Source organism: Ornithodoros turicata, chromosome 2 (assembly GCF_037126465.1).
Source record: "Ornithodoros turicata isolate Travis chromosome 2, ASM3712646v1, whole genome shotgun sequence".
In the NCBI taxonomy this organism is placed as follows: Eukaryota; Metazoa; Arthropoda; class Arachnida; order Ixodida; family Argasidae; genus Ornithodoros; species Ornithodoros turicata.
Genome location: NC_088202.1, coordinates 86,687,139 through 86,704,005, shown reverse-complemented (window position 1 = coordinate 86,704,005; position 16,867 = coordinate 86,687,139). Strand labels below are relative to the sequence as shown.

Sequence of the window (16,867 nt, the reverse complement as noted above, 5' to 3'; positions counted from 1 at the left end):
ACGGAAGCTCCGGCGACAGCGAGATTAACAGGAGGCGTGAGAGCATGAGTGAGAAGGCCTCGCCCAAATGCTCAGAAAAAGGTGCCGTTCCGACGCCCGTACCACCGCGGCACCCCTTTTCTCAAAGCCGTTTTCTGGTCAGTGGTGTAGGGAGTGACATTTTCTCGTTTTTCCAGAGAAGGAGTTCCGGCATGCTTTCCACATCCTGCGTCTGCCCTTGCCATGTATTCGATCGAATAGTAGCCAAACTACGACGCTACCATTTCACGTGGGATTTTGATACCGTGGTCTGTGGTTAAGGAGGAATAAAACGACACCATAGTTCCGAAATCGACGGAGCCAAATGCACCAATTGCTGAAGATTCGCGCACAAATGTGAACCGCTGGTTGCAATAATACCGTCGATCTTCAAAAGCTGTGTCTGGAAAATCTCCTTCGGAGACGTTGCTCGGATCATCAGTGTCCGAGAACTGCATAACTCAAACCCTAATCAAACAGAAATGGTTTGAGTGAGACAGCGAATTGAGTCTTACTTTCTGACGATCATGAGACGTACCCAGGAGGAAGAAGCAAGGACGATTAATTTCGCGTCGTAGAGATATTAGTGGTACGTTACGGTTAGATTTCAATGATCTGACGCTCGCGGTGTGTGTGTGTGTGGGGGGGGGAGGTTATAATAGCCGAGGATAAAATGTGCAGCTCAACTCTATACATTCTATAACATGAATGAGTGACTCCTAAATCCTGACGAGGGTCCCAAATAGTGGGCGTGTAGTCCCGTTTCGGTCAGACGAGGATTTTATGTGGTGTTGGTTTCAGATGTAGAGGGGCAAAAAATAAATTACGTTTGAAGAAGCAAACGGTGATGATGATGATTGGAATTTTACTGGCGGACGAACAATTAGACCCAAAGTGGGCCAAAACAGGAAGCAAGAGGTTCGACTGGCTTCGAAGGTGAGATTCTGCCGAAGATCTCGAGCACATTCTTCTCCATTGCCCACACTAACACCCTTCCCGCTCCGTACTCTCCGCCTCCCTCAACGAGCTCGACTCCCGTCCCCTCTCCCTCACCAAATTGGTTGGCCCCTGGCCGCATCCAGCTCACCAACGCTCTGTCCTCAAAGCTCTCTTCGCCTTTTTGGACGCCACAGGACTTCGATCCTCATTGTAACGGGACCCATTCCCTCATTCCCTGCTTCACCTCCAGCGATGGGGTAGAGTATCGCCTCCGGCGATGAAACTCCCCACCCACTATCCTGAAATAAAGTTGTTGTTGTTGTTGGCTTTGATACTAATGTACTCAATATGTGTTCATCACGATGAGCTATATGATGAGTCCCGATTTTTTATTTTCTTTATCATCATCATCACCTAGATTACGAGTAGACGAGTTTGCCCTTGATTGATGTATTCTCACACAATCTGTGTTACAGATTTATTTTATTGTAGTCAGTACGTGTATGACGAAGGGTTGTTGTCTCACGTGTGCTTACGTGTACTTATAGAGTCCTTTATTGTAGTTGAGCTCTGTTCCGCTCATTCGGACCGTTTTGCTTCGTCCCTGTAGCGGCCCCCTGATGGGCCAACTGTGCGATTACATAAACAAATAAAATAAATTTACGCATGTATTCGTTGTGTGTATTCCACAATATTTGCAGTGCATTTTAATGATTATTTATTAATGTACTTCAGGAAAACGTTATTTTTTAAAAAAAATTATTCATATCGCGTAACAGTTGTCATGGAATGGTACTTTCCGGTATGAGCTTTCCCGGTACGAGTTGTCGCGGAATGTATTGTCCTGGAATGAGTTGTCCGGGTAGGGTTAGGGCAGTGGTTTATCCAGAATCCTAAGCACGGAGGGGTGTTAGAAGGAATTGGTGGTCATTATTAGTGTTACGTCATTACGTCTTAACATATCATTACCGACATGTGTATAAAGCTGAAATCGCAAGGGCACCCCCTCTAGGGAGTACACAGCTGAAAAAGTTAGGGAGGTGTCACTGAACATTCGGGGCTATTAGGGGGATGTAGGGGGGCCTGGAAAAATCACTGGGTTAGGTGCAGTTGTAGGGAAGAACCGCTCGCCTTACTAGCAGCCATGTGACAGTGTGTACTAGCAGTGCCGGAGCCATTCGCTCGTACTCGGCATGTGCTCTTCTTCTCTGCTTGTAATAAACGCATTACCATTGCTGATGTAATCGCACTAAACTACATTCACTTACTGTAGCCCATTAAGAAAAATTGTTATTTAATGGTGCCTAGATATGCACGGCGCCTAATTGGTGCTGATGATGCCAAATTTTCATCGCCCATAACGCCTCTTCTTGGCATTTCGCCACTGCAATTCTTTTTTCTTTTTTCAGAAGCCAGTGATTTGAAGGTTTTGTAATGTTTGAACGATACTGAAGAAAGTATTTCAGTTCAGAAGTTCAGAAACGTTCTTTCTTTCCGTTACCGTTTACCTGGTATATCGCCAATGAAAAGCATTGTACCAGCATATTATGAATTGCATTTTATTTTTATCATTCGTGTGTACTCTACTCTACTTGTTTATTTCGCACGTCTGACAGACACGCGCGCACACATTTTATTGTCTATAAGATAACAGAGTGTAGCGTACAGAAAAGTGCACAAGCTGTTACACTTGCAGTAAGAAAGGGAAACTGCATAAGCCCACGCTGGTCAGTTGGAACTGATGACGCTTTTATGATCCGTTTTATACCGTATCCTCCTCGAAGAAGCTTATCAACATCCCGTAGTAAACGCTGATCGTGAACATCCACTTGAGGAATAAAACAGGAAGGGTTTCTGATACGCTTCTCCTTCTCCTGCCCCCCGGATCGAGAATTCATTGTTGCAATTCACTTGGAAAATCACTTGTCACCCGGGAGACTGAAACATCTTCACATATCTCTAGAACTGATACGCCAACATGATTTGGAACCGATGCCGAACATAATTAAAAGAACCAGGTCAGGTGCATCTAAAGCCGTGCAGATATGTGAGAATGAGGTACTCGTATTCGAACGAAGATTCCTCAACTCTCAGAATGTCAGAAGACGAAGTGAGGGAGGAAATAAAGTGATGAAGTCCAAGGCGTAAAGGATCTACGTCAATACAGATCACTAACTGGAAAAAGAGCACAATTTGGCAAGCTCACCTTACTTCATGAAGCGCAGAACCACAAAACCTTGTGTCCGCACCAGTAGAACGCAACCCCGCTGAGAGTGATCGAAGGAGTATTACGGTCAGCTGTTACTGGAAGCCCAAGCAGAAGGAGTCCACAGAAGTAGGTATTGATCGCCACAAGGGACAAAATTAGCCTCCGTCTTGAGATGGGAGGCGCTAGTCGTCTTAAACACGCAACCTACCGTCAGCCGGGATCGGACACTGAACCGAACCGAACGGCCGTTATTTTTGTTGAAGCGGAATTGACCCGAACAGAAATTATATTTCCTGTATCGAACTGGAACTGGAACTGAAATAAATTCGTGGCGATTACAGGCTTGCGAAACGGTTCGGGTGGAATGTTCACCCTGAAGCGTTTCAATTACGAGACACCACGATCCAATTACTCCAATGCGGTTTAAAAGTATTACTACGAGGATAATGTTTCAGAAACTGATGAGGAAACGGAAACTCACAAGTATGTCAGCTGCCGAAGCACACTCCATTAGACAGATACTTCTTCAAATTTATGTTAGAGGGTGTCCATTCTGAACATGGAAAACGATGGAAGTACAGCGTTACGCCTCTGAACCAGCGTAAAGTAGCGTAACGTAGTAGCACACCTAACAATCAGATAAGTGTGGGGGTTCCGGTTCCGCCCTTCTGACGGGCATTGCGCTACGGAACCAACATCTTCACACCATCCTGGTGTTCCTGTTTTTGTTCCCTCTCCTGTGTGCGTCGAGGAAGTTGAATCGACCAGCGCCAACCTCAAGTCAAGTGCGTCATCTAGTCCAAACGACATCCATATTCATAAGGCCTGCAGGACATCTATTTCTCCCACTCTGGCCATGCTTCTCCAGGGTCATCATCCCTGCACCTTGGAAACTAGTTCATGTTGTTCCCGTTCATAAGGGGTCAGGATAACCTGTACATGTCCTTGAAAGTTACGGACCTCTACAAGATTTTTGAACCTACCATCTGCTGCCAAATCGCTAACCACTTGGAGACAAACAATTTGCTTTGCAGTACGCAGCATGGTTTTAGGCGTGGGAGGAGTTGCGAAACGTTGCTTTCGGTTCTTCATCACGACCTGAGTTCTGCCCCAGTAAACCACAAATATCCTGGAGACGTCCAAAATGTGTCGCAGACGTCGAAGACGTCGAGACATCCTATGTACGTCCCATGGATATTCTTGATTGGATTAAAACTATGTCGCAGATGTCACAACTGTAGCTATGTTCCATGGACGTCACATAGACGTCCAGAATGTCTCCTCAAAATATTTTAGTTGTTGGGGATATCCAATTCTGTATATCCCCTCTACGTCCCAAAGAGAGTATCTTGGGTACATCGAGATTTGGATATTCTGAGGCGATCGCATCACGAACCAAAAAGGATGTGCAAACCGGGGCTGAATTACGTTTATCGGAAACAAAGAGCGGTCCTCTGCAAGATTGCAAGATTTCGTTCCTTCCAGAACTGACCGTCTATGTTACGTTGAGCACTCATTGAGAAAGAGGCAGAGATGCGGAATTCTGTGGCACTCTCCAAATTTGACTTTGGATGAACCTAGTGAGTGTCTCAGACCAAGAGCAGTAAGAAACAGAGTCATTACCTTGTTGCAGAATTAATACACCAGGCAACTCCTCACTTGACTGCTGTTTTTGTACGTAATCGCATTATACTTAGGCAGCTCACCCTCCGTTTTGTTTCGGAGGCGAGCAGTACCCTCGCATTCGCGGAAGTTCGCGCGACAAGCAATATATAGTATTTGCTTGCTCTTGGAAAAGAAATGCTAGTACCGTTCGAAGATTTTTGGACTGTGAGCTTTTCCATTTCTCTGTTTGCTTTATTTAAACCGCCGCGCTTTGTGTTCTTTATGGGAAAATTCCAGAAACAGGCATATAGGAGAAACGGGGAACGAAATAGTTATGTGGTGGCCACTCTCTATATATTTACGGGTCCATTAATGGTGCCGACACCAGCCCACCCAAGACTTCTACAAAATGTTTCAAGATATGCATGCTTCAGTATATTGTATTAGTAGGAAATTTGAGTAAGGCTCTGCAGCTAGCTAGCTTTGAAGATGATAAATGCAACTTCAAGCTTCCAATAAACGTCCATGCGGCGTCTCGATCTCAAAGCTGTCAATATCCCATGGACGTCTACTGTACGTTTGTGGGATGTTCGTGGAATGTGCAACAGGGGAAGATTTTTTCGTCCCCTGGACGTACAGATGATGTCTATGGGATTTCTGGCATGCTCCCTGGGACGTTCAGACCTCCGAGTCAGGACATCACATGGATGTTCACTGGACGTCTCTGGTTTACTGGGGCCCTATGACTCCAAAGAAGCTGATGTGATTCATCTTGATTTTTCTTGTGCCTTCGATAAGGTAATCCTCAGCCTCATTCTTACGAAGCTTCCAGACATTGGCATAACTGAAATGACGTAAAATTTGATAAAAAAAACCTCCTAGCAAATCGTCTTCAACGTGTCTACTACCACGATGTCCTTAGCCCTTGGAGTGATGTGACTACTGGTGCGCCTCAGGGATCAGTGAGAGCTAGGGAAACCTTTATATCAGTAACCTCTCATCAGAGCCGTCGCGATGCGAGTTTGCGCCCAGGGCAGGGCAGATCTGAAGCGCCTCCCCCCTACTTCTCCCGTTGCTGCCAGAAGGTCTGTAGACAAAGAACAGAAAACGTTTATTCGCACTGCCGAGACCGTAAATTCAAATTCACCTCGTTCCCGCCTTATGCTGTCCAACTAACCTGCCAGGCCCTGCCGGCGAAGGTGCAGGGAACAGGCAGAAGTCGTAGGGGTAGAGGGGTAGGAGGGAGAGCTCTGGTAGATGTTGCGTGCTGTATCTGCGCGGGTGTTACCAAGAAGGCCTACGTGTCCCGGGATCCACTGAAGCGTCACAGAATGGCCAGTAGCCGCGAGCTGTGTAAGCATTGCAGTATGAGCACGTGGAGAGTGCATATTGTTCTGGAGCCAAAAGTGAGCAGCAGATCCAATGAAGCCTTGCTGTCAGTCAGAAAAACCCACCGTGCAGCCGGCAAACCAGCGAGTGCAACCGACAGGATGCCGAGGAGTTCTGCTTCCATAGAGGACATTGGGTAAGGGAGGGCAAAGGCTTGCTGAAAGTCACGATCAGGGATATAAAATGCAGCACCCGTGCTGTCTGCCGTGAAAGGGGTTCCAGGGATACCAGCACATGTTTTCTGCACGTTATCTCTGTTCTTGTTACCTATATTGGAATATTGCGCGCCTATCTGAAGCCTGTATCAAGTTAACATTCAGAAGCGTTTGGAGTCGGTGCAAAGGAAGGCCTCCAAGACCTTCCCGTAAGTTATCCTATGAGCAACGTCTGCGGGCAGCGGGCACTTGGTTGGGCCAGGCTTGACAGACGCAGTGACTGTTCTCGACTGGTTCTGCTGTACAAATTCCTGCATGGATTTTGCCCCTGACGTTACAAGACGGCTGTTTACGAAGATCACGACGGGATCCTCTTTCGGGATGTCACAGGGCGACAAGTTGTTATGCGGGTTTTTGTTTAAACATTTTTTGCTTCGAGTTAATTTAGAGAAGAGTTGTTGCAACAGACACTCGTTCGGTTGGCCATGACATCTTTGGGATCCCCAAATTTATTGCTTCCAGATGTTTTGTCAGACGCGTTGGAGGGACAATCCGAGTGTGAGTCTTCCGGGTAGCTCTCGACGCCCTGGCATGGCGTTTTCGGGTCGTTCGGACTATTTACCCAGACATCTTGGAGCGTTAAGAGTAAATCATTGTTTTTTATATAAATCGACCAGCCGTGTTTTGTGACGGGGGCGTGGTGACCCTTTTTCCTGACCAAGAAAAAGAGGGATGCTCCGTGGACTGACTTTTGGGAGCCCCGTTTCTGAAGGTTTTATAAGGGATGGTTGGGTGAGATTCGGAGACTCGTCCCGTGGTTTGTCTGGAAGACAGAAGAACGTAAATGCGAAGGGGGTAGCCGCGGTTTTCCCACCAGGAAAGTTTGGGAAGAGCGGTGGCAGCAATATGTGCGTCCTAGGCCAGGCTTGAACCCACGCAACCATAGGATATAAGCAGGCGGACACTATACAGACACTCACCAACTGAGGCCGGTCAATTATAAGCAATGCAAGACACAGAAGACATCATCATCCAACTGTACGTATAACCAAATCGAAACCGAAAGTGAAGCAACATCATCAGGTGAATGGCACGAGCGAGTGTAGCGCCGAATTGCCAAATGGAATCAACTCCAGAATTCGATTAAAAACTTGGATAAGTGTTGCGTTTTTTTAATTGTTGCACATGTGACTCCACTGGTTGTCTCTCCCTGCATAATGCATTTAGTGCATGCGTAGTAGTTGCACTCTGGATGATTGCCGCTTTCGATGCGAATAATAAAAAATGACACGAAAAGAAGAGATGCACGAAACCCGAGCAAGGAAAGGGCGTAATTGAGCGGAAGCGTCTTTCCTTTCAGCTACAGGTTTTTGTTCGAAAACTCACGATTTTTCATGAATGTTCACCATGTTTTTCGTTTCAAACCTGTGGGCCTGTGGCAACACTGTGCTCCTTTTCAAACCGAAATCACTGAGAGCCATGGAACCATGGAACCGAAAGCGGAGAAGCGCGAGCACGTGATAATCTTTGACGGTATTCTTGGCAGCCATTTCAAACATACTCACGTCGGTGCCGTCGACGGTGCAAACATTATTGAGCAGTTCAGTAGCTAATGTCGTTATGGAAGTGTTTACAAAGTCTTCCTGCGACAGTGAGCCTGGCGTTTCTGCGGCATCGGTAAGCGAGCACATTATGTGATACGTACATACGTTAATACACTTCTGCATAGCTGACTGGAGGAAATGCGAAATGTAACTGCGTGAGCATAGTGTCCGTTTCTGTAACCGATTGATATATGATGATTGTGTTGCTAAACTGTACTTAGCCGTTAGCTGTGGTGTAGCCAGTGTAGCCTGCTCGAGCGGTACTCAGGACCCTTATTCTGCCTTTGCGCCAATTTGTGACACTTTCGCTGCCTTTTGGCTTTTGCGTCCCAGCGTAGCTAGCTACGTCTTTCGGCTGAGAATGCCAGCAATTTGGCGGCACGCTACAAGTTCTTTAGATGCTTAACAACCCTTTGCGTAGGTTACTTACGTGATAAACTTGGATGAAAGCAGTCCATGAGACAACACGTGTCGCATTTGATCGCAGGTGACTGGTGCACCCTGTGCAGCGATGCACATTCTATTGCCTGTATAGAGATTGCTGATCGACCCTGAGTTTGTGACCTTGTACGTGACATTCTGTAAAGCAACGATAAAGTTAAGCGATAGTGTCTGGTAGCTTTTCTTACGAGACAATCTTGCTCACTCTGTTGCACTTGGGCCATGTTCTCATGAACGTTTTCCATCTGATACTACTGGTTTCAGGTCACTGAGAAGTTGAAGGTAGCAGATGCTCACATTAGAGGGTCTGCCATTCTGGGTACAGTTGGCATGCCAGGCTGTGCAACAATTGTCTGAATTGTTTTGTAGTGCAGTTCACTTAATGGAAGCAATTTACATGCGTAACTAGTTTCTATCATTCCAAGGTCGTCACTCGTGGTCACTATGGTCTTTTTCCACCTTTTACACTACACAGGAACAGTCTTCATAATGTTGAGGCCACTTCACCATCCCACACCAGACCAGGTGTCATACCTGGTCAAGTTCACCTATGCCCGAATCTTCAACTCTCACATAACAGGTGTCATCGTTGTTTTTAAAGTTGATGTGCTCCAAACGTTATGCGGCAACACATGAAGACCATTTCGGTGAACCACAATTTAAACATTTTGATTGGCCCTCTCGTGAGAGCTCCTGGTGAATCATGGGTGATATGATGCATTTAACGTGCGTTACGGGATAACAGCAAGTTGAAGGTTGGTGTCCATGCACTATAGAATTTTGAGTTGTCGTCCTCGGTTGGCAGGCTTTGTTGTCTATGGCGGAACCTGGCTGTGGAGGAGGTTAAACGTCTTAAGTCACTGGACTCTGCTGTGTTGGACAAGCACAGATGCTGCTCCTGGTTGTGGCTCTTCAATACTAGCTTGCTTTACCAATTGGCATCACTCATACAATCCACACAGCGACAGTGCTGTCTTCAAACCTCTGGTCTCCGCTGTATAAGACCTCGACCAACATTCCATTGCTGCTTTGCCTCAATCCGTGGTGACATATGCACCCTGCTGTGATGGCCGAAAGGCTTTGGAAGTGTGGTGGCTCTCTTCCCATTACTCCTTTTTTCCTCTTGTGCTATGCTGTTACATTATGAAACTTCCTCTATGATGTGGTAATCAGGGCTTGTTGATAACAATTCATGATCTTAAAAAAAATTCAGTGCTGTGTTTGTCCCCTTTGTTTTGTCTGTTTGTGGTATGTACTGTAAGGATTTTTACCATTTTTAATCATGAACCTCCTCTGGTGCAACTTTCCCACCACTTAAAAGCATGTGCCACCGTCTAGAACTTCGCACCACTGAAGTTGTAGCTAAACATCTTAATGTAGGAGCCCAAGATGATTTCAATGCAAGAGGGCCTGTCACGTGCTGCCAAGGAGGGCTTTTAGATAAACACCCAATGGCAGTTTTGTTGGCGTTCTACCATCTGTATGGCGTGTTATGATGATGGAGTTGAAGCCAGATATTCTTATCTGCATGTCACTCTGTCTTTCACTTTATCTTTTACAAATCTAACTTTGTATTCGCTGGACCATTTGTTGCTCAATTAGAGGGCATCCAGTCTCATGCTGTAGACCGTACCATGTATTGTGCCATTATCTTCCCATGGCACTACAAGCATTGGAGGAGATGGACACAATGTCTTGCACCGTGTTGTACCTCATATTACGTAGAGAAAACAGCAAAGATAACATAAGATATTCCTTTCATGACTCCTGCAATGTTGCGAGAATGCAACGTTGCCAGAGCTTCTTTGCTCTTTTCTATTCATGACTCATTACTTTTTATGACAGTCCAGTGTACATTTTGCACTTGAGAACCACATCTTCATTTGCGTATTAGCTTCGGCAACAAGGAAAGGCCTCCTGCATACTGCATATGTGCTGTTGTGCCTGATGGGTTAGCATGCAGCCACTGCATTGCTGATTTCCATACTGAAAGTTGGAGTGCTGCTTGACCACAACCCTGATGCATCTGTTCTGTGTGGACAGTTCTCTCTAGTACACCTTGCAGCCACTAACTTCCTTTTAGGACTAGTGGGCTGTGTCTGCTAATTGCTGCACGGGGTGTACACGGATCAGGGTGGACCTATCTATGCCACTATGACCTGCATGCACTAATATATACTGAATCACTGAAGTTGGTCCATCATTTGTGATAGGCTTTGGTAGCCCACACCAGAATAACTTGTACCGGGACAGCTCTCATACCAAGACAACTGATACCAAGAGGTCTCGTACCAAGTGAACTCATACCACACTCATCTCATTCCAATTAAAGTCGTGCCTGGAAAGACAGGGAAAAATAACATATGAGGAAAAAATATCGCAGAATGAGACACACAGTGAAGGAAATATACGAATCCCACAAATAACACTTACTGAAGCACACTGAAGGATTGCATTTGAAGCATATTTGGGTTCGATTTCGTTTGTTAGAATGCAAGTAATGACCCTGAAGTTGTTAGACAATCTGTTTTTTGTTCTGAATCTGTAATTGCTGTGAATTGCTGTTCTTCCTGTCTCAAAACTAACCGGGAGGAATAGAAAAGCGGTGAAATAGCAAAATGTGGTACAAGAACAGGAAGCTACAACAACTTTATTGAGGGACGATGAATGGGGAGTTTCATCGCCAGGGGCGATACTATACCCCATTGCTGGTGGTGATGTGGGGAATGAAATAATGAGCCCCTTCATAATAAGGATCGAAGTCCTATGAAAGTCTATGAAGTATGAAACTAAAAGTTTTTTGTAGAAATTATGATGTTCATTTCTGTTTTACCCCTTCAATGAACTCTGCCACTCAGTTACATGAACAACACGAGTGTTGATGTTATTTTCCACAACTCATGAACTTTTTGATCCAGAGTGTTGATATTTGCAGATATTATTTCTGACAAAATTTGCCACATTTTATTATTTTGGAACTTGTAGATTGATATTTTTGTTCAAGATACAGACATATCTTCATGACGTTTCTGCCATTTGCAGATTTTTTTGTGTTCCAGAACTAATTTTGTTTGTCACGGATAGCTTTGTTTCTGAAACTTCACATCATTCGATAGGGCATTAATTTCGTTACATTTTCCTATATAGCAGTATATTTTGAAGTGATACTGTCGGCCACAAAAGTATGTTTGTCAAACCATACAAGAATGGCCATTTTTGCGTCAGTAAGGAAACAGTTAAGGTAATCGAGGGATAAGCTCCCTATTCTTGCAAGTAGCCAGGCATACCCTGAAAAGATCAGGAGCGGCATCCTGGCGCCGTGACGTACTGCTAACTAGATGAGAGAATACGTGTGAATCAATAGGTATTATGCAAAAGTGGTAGTAATTTCCGCAAGAACCATCTAAAAGAGCAGGCCCTCAGGGGCTACATCGTCTGTTCTCTCTGAAACTTTAAACGTGCTTTATACGTTCTTATTGACTGAGATGGTTACCTGCCAGCCTACCTCTGCTACGCTGCGACTCATACCCGGAACTGTGCAACAGCTAATGTATGTTTCACTGTATTCTTCTCTCTTTCTTGTTTCTTTTCACACTTTTTTTTTTCCCCTCTTCTTTTTTTTTTTTTTTTTTTTTTTTTCTTGTAATGCAGGTTTTCACTTTGTCTGGAGCAGTCTCATCTTATTGTCCGATTGTTTGCCAAGTTAACGTGCATGTCAAGGGATCCCCAGGCAGGGGCCTGCTAGAGTCGCCGAATAGGGTCACTGAATGACCCCTATTTAGTGACTCCAGAGGCTACTGACAGCAGAGTAGGCGGAAGAAATGCTCTCCCGGTGACGCTACCGATAGCGTCCAATGCCGTAGCAATTGATAGAGTGCACCTTAAGCGTTCGGGCGTTAAATGAGCAATGAGGCGACACTTGCCTTGGCTCCTGCCTAATCTGTCAAGCTGCCCACCAGGAGTCACGATGCAAAATATTTGCGCTCTGCGGTGTACTGTAGCTGCGCAATCGAATTTACAAAAACAGTCAGAAAACGCAGGCGCGATCCTCGCGTGACGTGGAAAAGGCCCCGTGCCTCTTTTTTTTTTTTTTTTTTTCTTTCTTTCTTTCTTTCTTTCTTTCACTCACACATTGTGCTGCTGTAGAGCTGTGCCGCTGTACATCACAGGTCACATGCCAGGGACCACGTTATATCATGCTGTCCTCTCGTTCTGCAGTGCACTCTTTTCACGAGGAGAGGATTTTTTAAAGGTGTGCGGAACAGAGGCGGCACGCATGCTCTGCAGGTCACCTGCACTCGTCGTTCGTTAGCAGAGGCTCATTGTATTTGTTGCAGATCTCACTGCAGTGAAACAGTAACAAAAATTTGGGGGTCATCTCAGTGCTCCTTTAAGAGATTCTCGGACCTGACAGGTGCTTGCAGGGTGCTAGAAACAGTATTGGACTCTCCTTTTGTGTGCGGGTGATGCATGATTTTTCCCGATTTAAACTCTTCCTTCTCAACTCGCCCCGTGAAAACTGCTTCCTTCACTGCTCATCCATTCCTTCTCGTTATATGTGAGCCATTTGGCGTGAAGAAGACACTAAAAGAATATGCTTGGTGACAGAGTACCATGCAAGAAAGTAACTGAGTTGGCAAATTTGAGCATGAAAATAAGTAACTTAATACCTGTGTTTCGCTCTTGCGTTAATATGTTCATTTGATTGTATCGTTTTGTCTTCGTCCAGTTCTGCGTTGCTTATACAGTATCTCTGCGTCATATCTTTTGTCCCAGATTCCTTACTATAATCTCCGTAGTCATAGAACGAGCAGTAGTTTCTGGTAAGGCACAGGGGACCGCGTTGAATTAAAATTTTTCTGTCTTAGTCTTCTTCCAAGATTTAGACGCACCTGGACTGTGCTGAGCACGCTGCACAACTGTCCGCAGTCAAAAATTTCAGTCCTGGTGCCCATGCAGGTTGACCAGTTTCGTCTGGTGATGAAGTCATTGTTATGCAAGGGCACAGTCATCCTCCCTGCCCCAATACATCTGGCGCTGCTGTTGTAACTGACAGTTTAAAACGATCAGCAACAGGGTCACACGAAAGGACCCATAACATTGTAGCTGCTTGCTTTGAACGTGCAACAGAAGGAGTTCTGGCAAAAATACCGAAAATTGTATCACTAGAAAAGAAAGTCAATAGAGTACAGCGAAGCACGCGAAGTTTGCATCTGGTGCCCCACAGCCTTCACAAGATCGTTATCCCGACAAGCCTCAGCGAAATGACAACTGACAGGCCTGAGCGTTTTGTTATTTATTATGCCGGCCCTACTGATCCCTCCAGAGTTATTATCCCGGGCTCACAAAGCAACCTGCACAAACTTGAGTGATGTACCTGGCTGGTCGACAGTACACTCAAAGCGGCACCGGGAATGTCCTACTAGTTATGGGTCATCCACGGCGTATACAGAAATAGCATAGCATCCTGCCGTTTGTGTATTGCTTGTTACGAGACAAACGAGAAAGGCACATACATGTGTAGTTGCCCTTGTGCCATAAAAAACGAAAACAAAGTAACATGCATGCATGCGCTATAGAGGGTTGTGGACAGTATCACCTCGCCTTCACCTCTGGGTGTCAGTGTTGTCGTAATGGACTTCGAGAAAGCTGCAGAAAGCACACTGCGGAGGATCCTTCCAAAAACAGAGATCCACGGATGTCTTTTTCATTCCGCCGAAAGTGTTTGGTGGTGAATACAGTCGCTTGGCCTCCAGTGACGTTACGGTGAAGATGCCAACTACAACCAGACGTTGAAGAAATTAATCGCCCTGACGTTTTGTGACTTGCGCGATGTTCAAGTAGGGTACAGCATTGTTAGCCGAGGAACTACTAGGCAGATTGGGATGAAGCGAAGAACACCCAAGACTTTTGCGGGTACTTTGAGAACACCTGGGTAGCCAGGCTGCACCAGTATCCAATGTTCCTCATGCAGATGTGGGACAACAAGAATATTACTGAAAAACACCTTCCTCGCACCACAAGCGTAGACTGCTGGCACAAAGAATTTCAAAGCAGCATGGGTGCTGCCCACCCCGGCGTTCTTCAAGCTGGTGGAAGTGTTCCTACGAGAGCAGGTAACACACTTGCTGTAAAACTGGATCTTCGCGAGCTGGTGCCTACTCCAGGAATGAGTACAGATGTTGAAAGAAACACCTTCTGTGTATTGTAAGGGAGTATGCAACCCGTGATGCTACTTCGTTTTTAGTAGCATGTAGCTATTAAATGCTGTCGACTTGAATAAGACTGGAGAGTCCATTAATGAAAGTGTTCTTATTGTGCAGCATTCCAATACTTTTTGCAGTACCTTTCAATGATTCTCTAATGCGCTCTAGTGAACTGTTAATTGTGAGCTTTGTGTTTTTGCTTTAGAGCATTTCCTCATGTGACTTCCTCTGGGACGAGTTCAGACCAGTATGAGTTAAGCGCAGCATGAGCTTTAGCCTGAAATAGACAGCTACATCAAATCAGAAATTACAAATGCATCACAAAACAATTCCTGGGGAAGCATGCAAACGGACCCCTTGCGGATACTATTGTGATGAGCCAGGGTATGGGTTGAGGCCGTTCATCTACTCATATGATTAGTGCCTTAGTATTCCACACAATGATGGAAATGTGGTGCAATTTTCATTTGGTTTCTTTTCGAAATTTATTTCCCATGTAGTGCACTTTAACAAGCCTTCAGTGTGCTTCAGTAAGTGTTTTTTCTGGTTTTTGTACATTTCCTTCACTATATGTCACATTCTGTTATATGTTTTCCTCATATGGTCTTCCCCGCATGACTGGTATTATTCAGAGAATGACCTGTTTTATGAGTAGTCTGTATCAAAACAGTGGAGCAGACACCAAGTTCGCTACTCTCAGCAAGTTGCCTTTTGTTTTGGTTGGCGAGTCTTCTTGAAATAGTCAGTGAGAACCTGTAAAAGCCAGAGAATTTGAAGGCTACAATTTAGTAGACACCCTATTGATTCACCATCATCTTTTAAGTCAAACTTTCATTAGTGTATCTCTTGAATATTAATTAACAAATTTTAATTGTAAAAAGTTTTATCACATTTCATCATAGCTTGGCATGCTATAGCTCTGGCTTGTCGTCGTCATCAAGTTTTTCACTTTTCGTGGTCTTCATACAAGGGAAATAGAATGGTGTACTAGAACTCAAGAACTGAGAATATGAGAATGTGTACTCATTCTCCTGTATGCCCATAAAAGTTTATCCTAAAATAGCTCCAGGAAGTCTCAGGTTGACTGCTCATTCAGTGCTCATCTGTGCCTCCTGAGTAACGGCAACAATAGGGGACGGTTTGGGTAAGACAGTCGAGCGCATCTATTATGATCTTCAGTATAACGAAACCTCCGATATTACGATCAAATTCTGGTTCCCGTCAGCTCACCCATTGAAGTACATGTAAACAAGATATAATTATCTCTGTGAAAGCGTTTGCATATATTTCCGCATATAATGATCAGAATTTTCCCAGTGTTTGGTAAAACGCATGAAAATCCTGAAGCCAGATTCCATTTTCTTCAGTGAGAACAAATTATGGTGACATTTTCAAGAGCCTTTGCCTCCGTAAGCAATAAAGTGCATACGTGGTGCATCTATTACGTATAACTGGCGGGGATTAGATTAGATCAGACTTCGAAGGGGCTCGCGAGGAGTCTAGGAGGTTGCTCCCTCTCCACCAAAGAACTATGCTCATGACCATAGTTGCTTATGTGCCATTAAACACCAACTCATCATCACCACCATAGAATTATGCTCTCCACATTGTTCTCTCGTCCTCAAGTTTTCTTGAGGTTTGCTGTGTGCGATGATGGTGTCTGCACTTCGGGGACGTGTTTTGGTAAGGAAAGTCGTATGGCTCGATTCGAAGTTGCACATGCAAGACAGATTGTACTGGGGCAAAAACTCGTTGCGAAGTGCCGTGCCTTCCAAAGTGTGAGTTGGCAAACAGTTGCATGTCGCCAGTCAAACACGCGTCGACGAATTACCCGTGGACAAGGCACGTTCTAATAGACACTGTAGTTCTGATTGTGAGAGTGTTTGGTGTCTATGGCACTGGGTGACGCGCAATGGACAAAATAGTCAATCTTAAAAGGTGCGGAGGCTCACATTGAATTGGCGGTTGTGTTGTCCTTGTTAAAGGTTTCATCCTTGTTAAAGTTGTGTCAATTTAGAGCTAGATTATATGTTTTTGTGCTGTCAACACACGTGCATATTCAGCTGCGATCAACTTGTACAATTCGACTTTGTTGACATGATTCCAATCAGCAATTTCGCAAAAGCTCGAATATAAAGATAACTCTGATATAACGATCAGATTTTGCATTCCCGTCAATATCATTATAAACGGGCTCAGCTGTGCAAGCCTTTTAACGACAAAGAGAGAGGGAGAGTTCATGGCCCCATTACTGTAAATTTGGTTCTGGGCTGTGGTGATGGCCACTGTAGGTGTTCAGTC

The 16,867-nt window shown here is 45.0% G+C and overlaps 2 protein-coding genes across 3 annotated transcripts in view; one reads left to right on the top strand and one right to left on the bottom strand.

Annotated features, from left to right (window-relative positions):
- The window catches only part of LOC135385677 (probable glutathione S-transferase 7), a 27,866-nt gene extending 19,415 nt beyond the window's left edge, over positions 1-8,451 (bottom strand). Inside the window, exon 1 of one of the 2 annotated variants that reach the window (XM_064615131.1) lies at positions 8,350-8,451. The gene's annotated coding sequence lies outside the window, so the exon portion shown is untranslated. Of the gene's footprint in view, positions 1-3,163; positions 3,240-8,349 lie in introns of those variants that run through there. The other variant, XM_064615132.1, reaches the window with a different exon arrangement.
- The window catches only part of LOC135385674 (uncharacterized), a 23,326-nt gene continuing 14,229 nt past the window's right edge, over positions 7,771-16,867 (top strand). The window contains exon 1 of the mRNA XM_064615129.1: positions 7,771-7,992. Within this exon, the coding sequence (XP_064471199.1) occupies positions 7,936-7,992 (57 nt within the window). The 5' untranslated portion in view covers positions 7,771-7,935. The remainder of the gene's footprint in view (positions 7,993-16,867) is intronic.